We start from the raw sequence: 13,728 nt of genomic DNA, 5'->3' as shown, positions 1-13,728 counted from the left end.
CAATAAGAATTTGTTGGTTCCCAAAGCCAACTGTCCTTTCAAAGGAAAGCTAAGTCTTAAACTTTTTGGTTTTTAGCTTTATTTTTATTATTTTTTACCTAAATTTTTTAATTCTCTTTCTTTTTAATTTGGCACCTACTACTGCCAAAAATTAAAGAGCTTCATGGAAGTTTTTTAAACAAAAATTGCAGATTTTTAATATATGTATGGTGCGTAAATTCCTCTTTTTCCATTAATTCCTTCTCAAAGAACCTAAAAAAAAAAACACAATTCAAATAAAATTCTCAAATTTATAACACCCAATTTTCCACGGGAGGGGGGGGGGTATTTTCCAGGGAGTAAACGCCGGCCACCATATAAAATTCGGAAAGTTTGATATTACCCATCAAAAATTACAACCCTGAGAGAATGTTCCTGACTTTTGAAAAAAGTAGGAAACGCCCCCAAAAAGTCAAGATCTGGATGAAAATCACGCTATCAGATTCAGCACGTACAGGTTTCAAACTCCTATATTCAAAATTTGGAATTTTGCATTTTTTACTAGAAGAAACATCATGGATACGTGTTTATTTGTTTGTTTTCTTTCTTTTTTTTTTTTTTTTTTTAGGGGTGATCATGTCAAACCAGTGATCAAGAGAGTGGAAATTTGATCTGAAATCAAAAGTTCTACTGTCATTTATAAGTGACCAAAAATATTGTCTTATACCACGCCCCTTTTTTCCCCCGGATATACAATCAAAATTTTGAAATAGCAATTTTATTCAGCATAGTTGAATGGTCAAACAACGATATCTTTTGGGATTACATGACCCCCCCCCCCTCACACACACACACACACCTTATAGTCCCAGATGAGAGGACTGTAAGAAACGCAATTTTCACATTGAACACATAGTATTTGTCATTGGGAAATATACGGATATTTTTGGGAGGTATATTCTGGAGGTGAGAGGGTCTACGAGGAAAATTTTTTGTGGGAAGTAAAGTTTCCGGGGGATTTTCCATGGGAAATTTTACAAGAGGGGAGACGGAATTGCCTAGTATGATTTGAAAACGATCAGAAATTAAATAGAAAAAAATAATCTTTTTAAACTGAAAGTAAGAAGCAACATTAAAACCTAGAACGAACTAAAGCTATTATGTACACGAGAGGGCTGCCCTTCAACTCTTACTCTTTACGATAAAATTTCACTTTCTGTTACAGTTCTTTATGAAAGACCTGTAATTTGAATTAGAAGCATTTTAAAGAACTTAAAGACTTCAGTGTAAAGATTTAGGGTTGGGGAGGGGACAGCTCTCCTCATATAGTACTGACCCACTTTGCTTCGGTATATTGTCAAGATAGTTCAGTATAATGTCAAATTACCGAATTGTTTGTACCGTGACTTAAAAGAGGATAAATAGCTTTAGAGATCCTAACGACGTCGAAACGTTAGGAAAGGTCAAAAGCGCATAAATGTGTTTCGAATCCGTCTTTAGTAGCCTCAATGACAAATTTGGCCAAATTCGATGGGCCTGATGTCAACCTACCCTGTCTGTAAATTCAATCTGTTTTTCACCAAAATGTACCAAAGAACTAATTGATTCTTTAATTGATTATAATCTAACCTTCTGAGACCCTTCCCCCAGCCACCACCACCATTCAGGCCCTCCTTACTTATTAGAAATGGATATCTTAAAATAACAGTTTTATGCTTATGTTTCCAGAAAAAAAAGCCATGCTTAAAGAAACAAACATATATACATAAAGAAAAAGAAAAAAAATACATAAACCTCAAAAACGAAAGCCATGCGCTGCTCACGTAAGCCCGATTCACAGGCAAATCTCAGCCTTCGGCTTGGTGGAGATATCATTTAGTGGGTGGAAGACTTCACATACCTAGGGAGCCTACTTACTTCTGATAACAACCAACTCAAAGACGACAAGAGACGCCTGGCTTGCGAACTCCAGTTTCACATCCAGATACTCAAGTATCTGGAGGAATAAGAATTTATCAACAACTCTCAAAACGAAACTTTTCTACTCCCTCATTACTCCGATCAATATAACTGTAGCTACTATAACTATAACTACTTTGTAAGTTTGCCTATAAACTACCTTTTCATTTAATCGCCGTCACGTCTAAAGATTGTGTTTTATACTTTTGAGATAATTACCCAAAAATGTTTGCTAATCTGTTTTCAAAGGGATGATGAACAAGGCAATATAGGTTCAATCAGACTTTGGTCTTCCGGTTTTGAATTACCTTGTTGCTATTCCTTTTGAGAACAGCTTAACAAACGGCGCTTGGTACTTTTATCTGTGTAAAGGTGTTTTATCATGCATAAAGAAAAAAATTATCTGTGTAAAGGTGTTTTATCATGCATAAAGAAAAAAATTAATACCTTTCTTGTAATTTTCTTGTCCAATTCACCTTCATCCCATGAATCAATTAATACTGCTTCACCTATATCATCTTCAAGTTCTTGAAATGAATTCTGAAATAAAGTCTCAGTTAACATTTTTTAAGCCAAAGCATCATTCTAATTTATGCCTAATACATATATTCTAATTTATAATATATTCTAATTTATTTTGTAGAATTCTTTGATTCAATAATTTAATTTAGACCCAAGCACCTATACTAAATAAGCAAAATAAGCACAAGCAGGCAATATAAGCAAAAGTATACACAAGTAATACATAAGCAAGCACAAGCAAATATAATAGATAATGCTACACATTTGATCTAAGGTTGAAAGCTGGAACAAATTTTAAGTTTTTGACCTACAACTACTTAATTGAAGTTACTTTCTAACAATTTCAGAGTTGATGAATTTGTAAGAAAAGAATTGAGAGAAAGCAATTAGCAAGAAATAAATCGTAAACCAACTGGATTTCATTACAAAATTTGATATGGCTGAACTATTATATTACTTTGGTTTTGTTTACTAGTTTTACTTCTCCTACTTTGTTTTTACTTATTACTTTACTACTTATTACTTTTGTTTTGCTGTATAACATAAAAAAATGGTACTACTGTATAACATAAAAAAATGAGTAAAAGGTGGGTCTAAATAGATTTGAAATATATAGTGTTTATATTGGATGACTCCACAGTCTTTTCTTACTTTATAGCAATATAGTAAAATTATATTACTCTAATCAGCTATCAAAGGAGTGTTCTTTGAGCAGAGAGGATTAGAGATGAGGGTCTTCCCCTCATCTAAATCAACAGCTGGTCAAAATGGATAATTCTAAGAAAAGTACTCTTGACCCATCACCATGAAACATAAAAAATGTGTTCTCATGCCAATGGAAACATAGACAGAAAAGCCTTATTGGGACTTAATAAGAAAAATGGGCAGTCATTTCCATCTATATAATTATTACTCTTCAGCAAAGGAGCCCTGCCACAGCATTCAGGTGAAGGTGGTGGCAATCACACTAGTTTCAGTTTGCGTTGTACTGTACTAAAGAAAGCAGCAAGCAAAAGCACATAGGATTTTCGTTATCGTTTCTCTTTTCTCCCTATGACTCTAACTAGTCCCGTTTTTTTCTATCTTCTAGCTACTTCTCCTTCATCTGACCTCCTAGACCTTGAGCTTTATCTGGCCCAGATAGTTCACGTTCTAAAAATTGCAGCCACTGCTTTCGTTCCACGTGAAAGGAAGCTCATGTCCAATTAGTACTGCCACTTTCAAAGCTCTTCCAGTCATACCATTAGACTGGAAAGTTGCCCAAACCTCACCAATGCACAAAGGAGGAGACAGGACCAAAGCTCATAATTATCAGCCAATCAGTATTACCTCTGTTGTTGGGAAAATCCTAGAAGGCATTGTAAATGCTACCATTTTCAAACATTTGGCCAAAACTAACCTTCTATCAGAACCACAGCATAGATTCCGACCAGGTAGATCAGTTGAAATAAATCTGATTGACTCATACAAACACATAACAGAGCTCCTTAACCAAAGTCTCTCAGTGGATATGGTTCTGCTAGACTTTGCTAAATCCTTCAATTAAGTCTGTCATCAAAGGCTCCAGTTGAAACTGAAAGCAATTGGAATTGAGAGGTTGTGGTGGATTAAATAATGTTTTTTTTTTTAAAGGAAAGAAAGCAGCAGGTAAGAGTTTTGGTGAAGGTGGTATAGCTTTCTACCCTGAAATAGCAGAGTTGTAATTGCAGTGCCTAAAGGAACTGTTTTGGGACTTACACTCTTCAATTTCTACATTAATGATGCTCAAAGAAACATTACAAATATTAGCCTCTATGCTAATGACTCAAAACTCATTACACCTGTTAACACACAGCAGGGTTTGGCCTCAATACAGTCAGATCTAGACAGCTTTTGCAAATGGGCCAATATATGGAGGCTTGAGTTTAATGTTGAAAAGTGCAAGGTTCTTCATTTTGGACAAAATAATTTACGATGGCAATACTCAGTGTCATCAAATGCTGGTGAGAGACAACTGATTTCCAAGAGTACCTTAGAAAGAGATTTGGGGGTTATTGTAGATGAAGACCTTAAATTCAACTCCCACACTTGAGCTACAGTAGCAAGTGCCTACCCAAAGTCTTGGTATATTCAAGCACACAATCACCAATACATCCCCAGCAATAGTTACTAAACATTAAAAGAGCTGAGTGAGACCAAGATTGGAGTATAGAATATGTGTCACCAATTAATAAAACAGACCAGCTGGCTCTTAAATATGTCTAAAGAAGGGGAACAAAATGCATAAAGGGCCTCAAAGATAAAGAGAATTCATGTCAACAGTAGAGCCTTAATTTACCAGCTTTAAGATACTGTCAACAAAGAGGTGACATGATAATGTCCTACAAGCTGCTCCAGTCTGACAACAAAGATATGTTTGGACCTGCCAGATTGTGAAGTACCAGAGGGGATCCAGCAAAGCTGTTCTGCAAGCAAGGCAAGAAAAAGAAATCATTTCTTCCAAAACCTCATTATAAGTCTGAGCAAGATGACAGTGAGATCAACAACCTTCAACAGTTTCAAATCTTGATAAGGACAGTTCAACAAAACCATGACTCACAAAATGGGATGCAGCAGATGTCCCTATCATCACTAACTGACATACACTGGGGTTTTCCATATTGCTAGCAAGTGCAAATTAAGGTAATGGCTTAAAACTCTACTCAAATAACAGGAATTTTTTCAGAACTAATACCAGACATTTTCATAACTAAAAACCAGAGAAAAAGAAACTGATAAATGTAAATTAGGTAATTGCCTAAATAGCTACCTCCACATGAGGAAACATGTTAAGAAAACAATTCTTACTTCATAATATGCAAAATAATCATAGTTAACATTTTTTTACATGCATCCCCCCTCCCCTAATGTGCAAATATGTACCCCAAAGTATCCATTTTCTATCTCAAGAAAACAATTCTTGATTTGTAATATGCAGAATAATCATATTTAACACATTTTAATGCAGCCCTACTATACTTTAACCCCCCCCCTGATGTGCAAATATATAGCCCAAATCTTATATTTCCTATCTGTAACTCAGTTGCTGCAACCTGTTAACCTGCAAATTGAATCAACTGTGACAAAATAAGAACTGGTTTGAATAAGAAACAGTGGCTGAATGCATTCAAAATATATTTTTTGCTAATTTGCAAATAATTTCCAAATTAGCTAATTTGGGCTATAAGTTTGCATATTAGGGGAGGTTGGGAGTAAAGTATAACTATGCTGCAGGTAAAATATGATAACTGTGATTATTCTGCATAGGCTATTATGAAGTGGAAATTATTTTCTTAACATGTTCCCTTACCTGGAGGTAGCTATCTAGGCAATTACTAAAATTTACAGTAAAATGCTGTTTTGTCAAAATTTCAATAGGAATTGTCAAGTAGGCAAATTTCTAAGACTTGGAAATTAGAAGAAGGTTAACATGGAAGCTTGGCAATACCTTCCCAGACTATGTTTTGGGGCCTGGATTCATTAGGCCTACTGAAATTTTCATTTTCCTTAACATTAACCTTTCCAAAGTAGCTAAACTAGAATTTTACCAAACCTGAAGACATAGTTTTGACTTTTATTGAAGTTAGGCCTAGGGTAATTCAATTCATATTCTACTAAAATGCACCAAGTACATAACATAGGCTACCATTATGTGAATATGACTATTTATTTTATGCCCTGGGTCGTGACCAGTGTTACCAACACCTCAAAACAAAATGTACCACAAATTGCATGAAAAATGTACCAAAGACAAAAAAATTGTACAGTATCCCTAAATTTTTTCCGCATGTTACGCTTCGCGTAACACACGGATCGTCGGTGACGTAAAGTACTATCTATGAAAATTTTGCATAAGACATTTTCATTCACTTTCTTTCTCCATTCCGTTACTTTTTTTCTTTCTCTTTTAATACAGTACATTATTCCTGACAGTACTTGAAGAAATTGTTCGGAGTAACATATATTACAACAGAAACATTTTACTACAGGCCGACAAAAGTCACTGTTTTTCGGCCATTTACGACCATTTATAAACTTGGCAAACTTTAGCAAACTTTTTTAAACTCAAAACGAGCAAAAATTAACATGAATAGGGCTCAAAACCCCTATGCCTTCCCAAGGACAGAACATAACTTGCTCTTTACTGAAAAAATATAAATGTTTTTACTTTAATAACTTTAATAAATCAAATAATATTAACATTTTGATTACTAAACATCAGTATATGTATATTAAACTGACAATGCACATTCATTTGTATTTTTTTCAGTAAGTGTAAATTATGTTCTGACCTTGGGAAGGCATAAGGGTTTTAAGCCCTGCTCATGTTAATTTCTGCTCGCTTTGAGTTTGACTCGCTTATTTATAGTAATTTTTGTTCTTTTTGGGTTTCATTTATTTATCGATGCTGATTTGTGGTAGTTTCACGCTTGGTATTTTATTTTATTTTTGCTAATTTTTGGTTTAATGGAGTTCTTTACTTTTCTTTGAAAAACTTATTTTGTGGAATTTTTTTTTTAATTAATTTATGTTCGTTTTATATTGACATAGTCTTTTCAGGAAAAAAGAAAATAATAGTTTAAATCTTTTCGTTTTTTTAAGATTTTATAGTTGGACCAGCTATTTGTATGCTGGAGACAAATTTTCAGCAATTTTTAACAACATAAACCCTTTTCAAAATATGGACAGAAATATTAGCGTTTAATTTATTTTCATACCTCCTCTAGTTGACCTGAAATAGAAAACTTGATGCCATTCGCAAAAAAATCTGTTTACTTTCTTTGATAGCTTGGATACATTTACGCTATTTTGATTTGGTTAAATTTTAAGAGCAGAAGTAGTCCCGAAAGTTTGAACATAACACCCTCAGTCGTTCTTGGGATACTGCTTAGATGTCTTATTGCGAATTAGCGTTAACACGGTTCATGTTGATTTAATCTTAGGGCCAAATTTAGTTTTTAAAAATATGGGGTAATTGGGAGGGGGAGCTTGGGAGGAGGATTAGTTGTCCTCCAATCACTTTTCACTGTTAAAAAGGTCATTAGCCATTCCAATTTCCAATTGAATGAACCCTTTTCCAAGTTTCTACGACAACTCCTTCAATACGAAGTGCCCTGGTTATAAAAATGAGACTGCAATAAGTAGTATATTTGAAACATGGATGGCTGCAGGGTTGGTGGGAGGGGTGGCGGGTTAATCGGTGACTATATAGTATTTATGAGGTAACCAAAACAAAGGAAAGCATAAGGGCTGTTTTTTCACTCATCAATGTGCTAAGATCTTATATCTTTTGTCAGAAAACGCTTAAAAGTGAAATCTTTGAACTAAGATTTTACATCTTTTGTCGTTTTATACAAACGTCTTTCATCATTCTGCTCTGATCAGCGGTCTGAGAACAATAATGAGTATATCATCAAAGTTCTCTCATCTTTGTTCTATATGGCAGAACAGTGGCGGTCTTCAGACTTTTTGCTAACATCAGTAAGCTGTAAGATCTTAGAACAAAGATGAGTTAAAAAACAATAATCTTTTCAAAAAGATGTAAGATCTTAGATGTAAGATATTAGTGCTGAAAAACGGGCCTATAGTAGAAACAAACAATGAAAAAAAATGCATGTGTCGAGTGGATATTTTCCGCCGAGGGGGGGCGGGGGTATGTTCCGAGGGTATTTCCAGCGCGGGTACTTTACGCGGAGGGTTTTGCCCGCGGGAGTACTGCCCGTGGCGTACTTTTCGCGGAAGTATTTTCAGCGGCCGAGTACTTTCCGGTTGTTTCCGCGGGGGAACTTTCCGGGGCCAAAACACCTACAACCTTAGAATCAGCATGAAAAACAAATAATGTGTCGATTGTAGTATAAATTCCTTTTTAATTTAAGTTTAAATTTGCTTGTTTAATTTAGTTCTTGTTTGTTGTAAGTTTTAAAGTTGCCCCATAGCGAAAAAGATGCGAGTCGTTGATCTTAAGTAGCAATTAAGGATCTATGGGTTAAACTTGAAAATAGAATTGTTCAATATGCATGAAAAAACGTATGATCACGTGTGCACGGTTTTCCGCATCAAGTAATTGCATCTAAGTTTAGACACATAGGATTTTCCTTAAAGACCATGTGAAAACCTGACAGAAATCCCAATTCCCACACTAGAAATCTATTCACAATACCAGGCAGGAACTATCAATTTTTTGGTCCGTGTATTTTCTATCAAATTTTGTAAGTTTCGCCCCATAGCGCAACTTATGATGTAAGGAGAAAGAATGGCAAATTACGCTGCTTAGATAGAAGTTCGCAAGATAATGGAAGGTAAAATAAAAAGATGTAGTTTGTTGCAAAACAACTATGCTAAGTTCAGTCTTAATTACCAGATTCCTGGATCTAGAACAAACGACGTCGATCATATTAACCACTCAGCCAACTGGTTAGTCAAGTGGTTAAAATTGTTTAACAACTCCTCTATCTTGCCGTTTTCTGAACATTTAGAAGTAGTCCTGAGCTACTTAAGGCAATTGTAGGGTGAATTATCTAGCGAAAAAGGCTTCACTGCATCTTTGTTTAATTTAAGTTAAAATCATGCAGTGTTCCTAAATTTTGAGCATTTCAAAACTTGACGGACTAGAAATCTGTTTTAAAGAATTATATTTAACTAACACAAGGCAAAACTTCTTGCAGAAGTAAAATAAGTTGGTAGATCATAAAAAAGAAAAGGGGCATTTCACACGTTAATTTTTCCGAGGTCTAAAGCAATCACTAGACATCAAACTTGGTCACCCACATACAGCTCTATACAACTTCTTCTTCTTATTAAAAAAAAGCACCTGGAATTCTACACGGACTCCTTTCAGCTTCTAACTGAACTGCTCTTCTTCTTCTTTAGAAATGACTTGGGCTCCAACAGTTGGTGTCTTTCTGGCTTCGAAGTTGGTGGATTCGCCTCCATGGCATTAAATTTATATTCTTCCAAGGGGTTTTTTCATAAGGCAAAATTGGCTTTTTCATCAGGGCCAAACAAGGGAGGCGTATGCTCTTGCTACCATTCATCTACAAACTAATAATAACCTCGGCAGGTACCTCTACGGATCTTGCGACAGGACCCTCCCCTTCTTCTGCTTGTAGACCTCTCTTCTTTAAAGTTACAATACTTTGGAAGATGTTACTCACTCAAAGAACATCTAAATTCATTAACACGTCAATTGCCTCTCTGTAAAACTTCTTTTCAATGGAGGCTGGTAAGGGAGCATCCACAATCTGGTTAATATCTAGTGGAAGCTTAAAATTTTGAGATATGGTGTGTAGTTTATAAATTCCAGGAGTACTTGCAGTGCATTCAAAGAGAAGGTGTTGCAAAGTTTCTTCAGTCAGCTTGCAGAGTCTGCAATTTGGGTCACTATACTGCTTCCAACTTATGCTATGATATTACAGTTTTCAAAAGGGCAACAGGGGAATGAACTTCAATTTCTCACAAATCATATTTTCAAAGCACTCCACCTGTTTTCTTAGAAACCACGCTAAATTTTGATGATCCGAGTACAATTTCTGGCAACTTCTAATCTAAAGCAATAGGTACTGAAAATTAGCCAGCCATGTTCGTCTTGCACACAAGGTTTAAACTAGGCCGCTTGCATAGGATTCTCAAGTAAATGCTGCCACGTTTTCGAATGAAGACAAAAATAATTATCACTATTACGGTTCTTCAGGTCTTGGCAAACAAGATTGGTATAAAAACACACAAATTTGATTGGTTGATATAATGATATTGATTGATAGGTCACAACTGATCCGAGTCATAATGGGTTGATTTGATTGGTTGATATAATGATATTGGTTGATAAATCACAACTGATCCGAGTCAGGGTATTATAAACTCCGCCTGTAGCTTAAACCCTGCAAAAGAGACAGGTACTATCAACAGTTACCTAATGCTAGGTTCAGATGTATAAAATTTTCCTTGAAGGTTGAAAGGACATTTTTAGAGGCTGAAGAGAAATCTGTTCGAATGTAAAGATATATTTTTCTCTAATTCCTATTGCGAATCCTAAAGCAAGAATTTCGAAAAACTACAACATATCCTTAGGCAATGCTGATTCCGGACCAAAACAATTAAATCCACTTACGCTGCATTTTTTAGGTCTGTTCTAGTTGCCTGTTTTTTTTCAGTTATTTCCCTAATAATAATAATAATGTACTTATAACCCATGTCATACACAAAGTTGTGAGTAAGACAAGGACAAAAAAGAGAAAAAATGAAGTAAAATAAACTACAATGAAATTAACCGAACAGACAGACCAAAGGATGATGAGGCGAAAAACAACAAAAAGATGAATCCGAAAGCCTTCCTTGCAGCACAGCCAACTTTGCTGTTACATCGAGAACTTCAAACTTACGAAGTATTTTACCCCTACTATGCCAAGGGGGGGAGATAAAGGATAATGTAAAATATCTGAAAGAAAAAGACCGGATATGTTTAACGTATTTCTTCTTTTACCAGAAAGGTAAAGGACAGAATTATCACAAAAAGTAGAATAAAGCCTACCCAGTCCTTGTTTGTTATACTTCCCTCGATTGGCAGCAATCTTAGAAAAACCAATTTGAATTTCCTTTTAAACATCACGAACAGTATACTAGCGAGGGCTAGAAATTTATTTAGTAAAAGTGATACCCAACCATCGAAAAACAGGAACAGAGGGTATAGAAAAACCATGACGAACTAAGGGAACATTATAGGAAGTTGAACCATTAAAAACTAGAAACTCACAATTCTAAACATTAAGAAAAAGACCAATTTTAGAAAATAAACGGGAAAGTTTCTGAAATCTTAATAATCTAATAACTATTTAATAATCTCTTTACAATCTGATTCTTCTTGAAGAAACATTAAGTTTTTTCTTTCGTAATATTGAAAAATCTATCAATCTTATAAGATCGAGTTGAAAAAAAAAACTCAAAATACTCTCGCGCTTTAAAGAAAAGCTTATTGGAATACTTTAACTCCTTAAAGTACATCTTCAAAACTCACTTCTGATCAAAATTATCCTTATTGAATCTGTTCTTGAAGCTCATTCCAACGTTTTGGCCTAGTATCTACCGTAAGATAAGTCATTGGTTTATTTATATCAATCAGTAACAATTCCCTCTCATATCTTTACAATTTAATGAGAAAAGACAATTGTTCTGTTCGAAAGGGAAAAAAGGATGAATTATCGTTGGTACGAGGAAAAATTACGATCTGAACCTTTGCGTTGGAGCTGGAAAACATAGGAGCAACGAAATACTCACCCCATCAAAGTCAGTAGTCTATTCAGAGTCAGAGTGTGAGCTGTCAGGTTCAGCACAACGAGGATCTTCTTTATTAAAAACTGCCTCTCTCCATTTGATAGCCTTATCCAGTAGATCACTTGGAGTAGTCCAGGAAGCGGCTTTACCAACTAACTGTTTGGTCATCATCAATGCACTAACTGTCCCGGTGTTCAGCTTGTTACGCAGTCTCGCTTTCATATGCGAAAGGAAAGAGAACTGTCTCTTTGCAGCAGTGCTTATATGGGGAAGACAAAAGAGGTGCAACATAAAGGTCGACAGATCAGCAAACTTTTTTTCGCTTCTTTAGATGCGAAATACTCTTCGAGAAACCAGATGGTTGGTTGAACAGATCTTGACCAAGATCAGCTCGGCTCAACCTGAGCTCTTGCAGCTGACGGTCAATGCTTTCTCTCTTGCGTTCTACAATCGTTGCATCGCTTCCCAGAAGCGTAGAAAAGTGCACGAGAATGCGAATAATGAACACCTCTTCAGGTCCGTGGGCAACGTAGGGATCCAAAATCTTAAGATCGGACAAAATTGGATCTTCCCAGCTTATTCTTTGTCTCATCTGCTTGCAGAACCTCAGACAGCTGACCTTAAAGGCTTTGAGTGAGTCATCAGCAATCCGCGTTCCTGCAGGTAACATTCGGTATTGGTGCCTAATTTCATGTCATCCAGTTCAAGATAGTTCGCGGGAACCAGATCTATGGAGAAAGGTGATTTCGCTACCAGTATCAGGCGTTTTCTTATGAACATTTGGAGTAATATTGCGTACGTCGTAATGAAGCTGCTCACCAGCCTACGGATTCTTGTGTCACTGCTCTGAAAGTCAGTGTTTAGGGATTTGGTAATCCCAAGAACGTGTGCAAGAAAATAGAGAGGGGCCTTCGTGACAGGATTTTTTAAAGCGTTGTAAATTTTGAGTGCCTTCTCCTTGCTCGCCTTGTCTGCAGTGCCCTCGCCTAACACGTGACCACCGTAAAACAATAACAAAGCATTCCAGGTTTCTAATAGCCGTCTGATGGGTGCTTCAAAGCTGAGCCATCTCGTTGAAACCACCGATAGCAACTGTTTCACTTCAATTTTAGCAAACTTCTGGTGGTAATGAAATTCTCCAATCCACTTTGGACTATGGGTAATGTAGTGTATTGTATCACGCACAAAAGACTCTAACCAGTCTGGTTTTAGATGCTGCTGAAGCAGCAGCTTAAAAGACTTATAAAAGAAGCTTAAAAGACACTTTTTACAATCTAATAACAGACAGATAATTTCTGCAAATTGGTTTATACAGGGAAAAAATTCAATAACATAAAAGCCTTTTAACCCCGACCTATCGTCTTTTTTCAACTCAATTCAAAATGGTTGTTTCAATCATTTATGATAAATAGATGTCGTCTCGAAATCACTAAAAATAATTTGAAAATGTGAGCTCTACAAAATTCAACTTTTAGCAGAATGCTAGGTCATATTAGGAGCCTTTACCACAAAAATCTGTGACTTTCTACCATTCAGCGGCAAAAACCTGTGAACCTGTGACCATAAAAAAAACCTGTGAAGTTTCACAGGAAACATGTGACTGTGGCAACACAGCTAATATGTCTCCTTTGGACTGATCAAAGGAATTAGGTAGTCCCTACTCAACCAGTTTCCTGCTTAGTGCTTAACATAACAAAAGGAAAGTATTAAAATATTTAAAATTGCAAATTCCATATAGTCAAAGCGCTATCTATATAACTTTTTATATTTACTGAAATAGATGCCACTGATAGTTAATTGTCATATGCTAATAGTGTCGGATGTAGACCCCAACGCCACGCCAAATAGTCGGTGGTACACCACCCAAAGCAAAAAGACGGCGTGCCACTGTGCAGGCATCCGCACACAGCCGCCACCGCGGATTCTGTTGGTGGTGGCGTCACGAATAAGCCGCCGTTTTTTTTGTTTTTTTCTCACTTTTTT

The 13,728-nt window shown here is 35.9% G+C and overlaps 1 protein-coding gene across 1 annotated transcript in view; it reads right to left on the bottom strand.

Moving 5' to 3' along the window:
- Positions 1-13,728, bottom strand: part of LOC148953604 (uncharacterized) — a 95,164-nt gene that overhangs the window by 65,045 nt on the left and 16,391 nt on the right. Inside the window, exon 3 of the mRNA XM_089088606.1 lies at positions 2,386-2,478. Coding sequence (XP_088944732.1) covers positions 2,386-2,478 — 93 coding nt within the window. The remainder of the gene's footprint in view (positions 1-2,385; positions 2,479-13,728) is intronic.

This window comes from Artemia sp. Qi Xiang Cuo, chromosome 4 (genome assembly GCF_049724085.1).
Source record: "Artemia sp. Qi Xiang Cuo chromosome 4, ASM4972408v1, whole genome shotgun sequence".
Taxonomy (NCBI): domain Eukaryota; kingdom Metazoa; phylum Arthropoda; class Branchiopoda; order Anostraca; family Artemiidae; genus Artemia; species Artemia sp. Qi Xiang Cuo.
The sequence above is the reverse complement of the archived record's forward strand: the minus strand, read 5'-3'. Positions and strand labels throughout refer to the sequence as shown.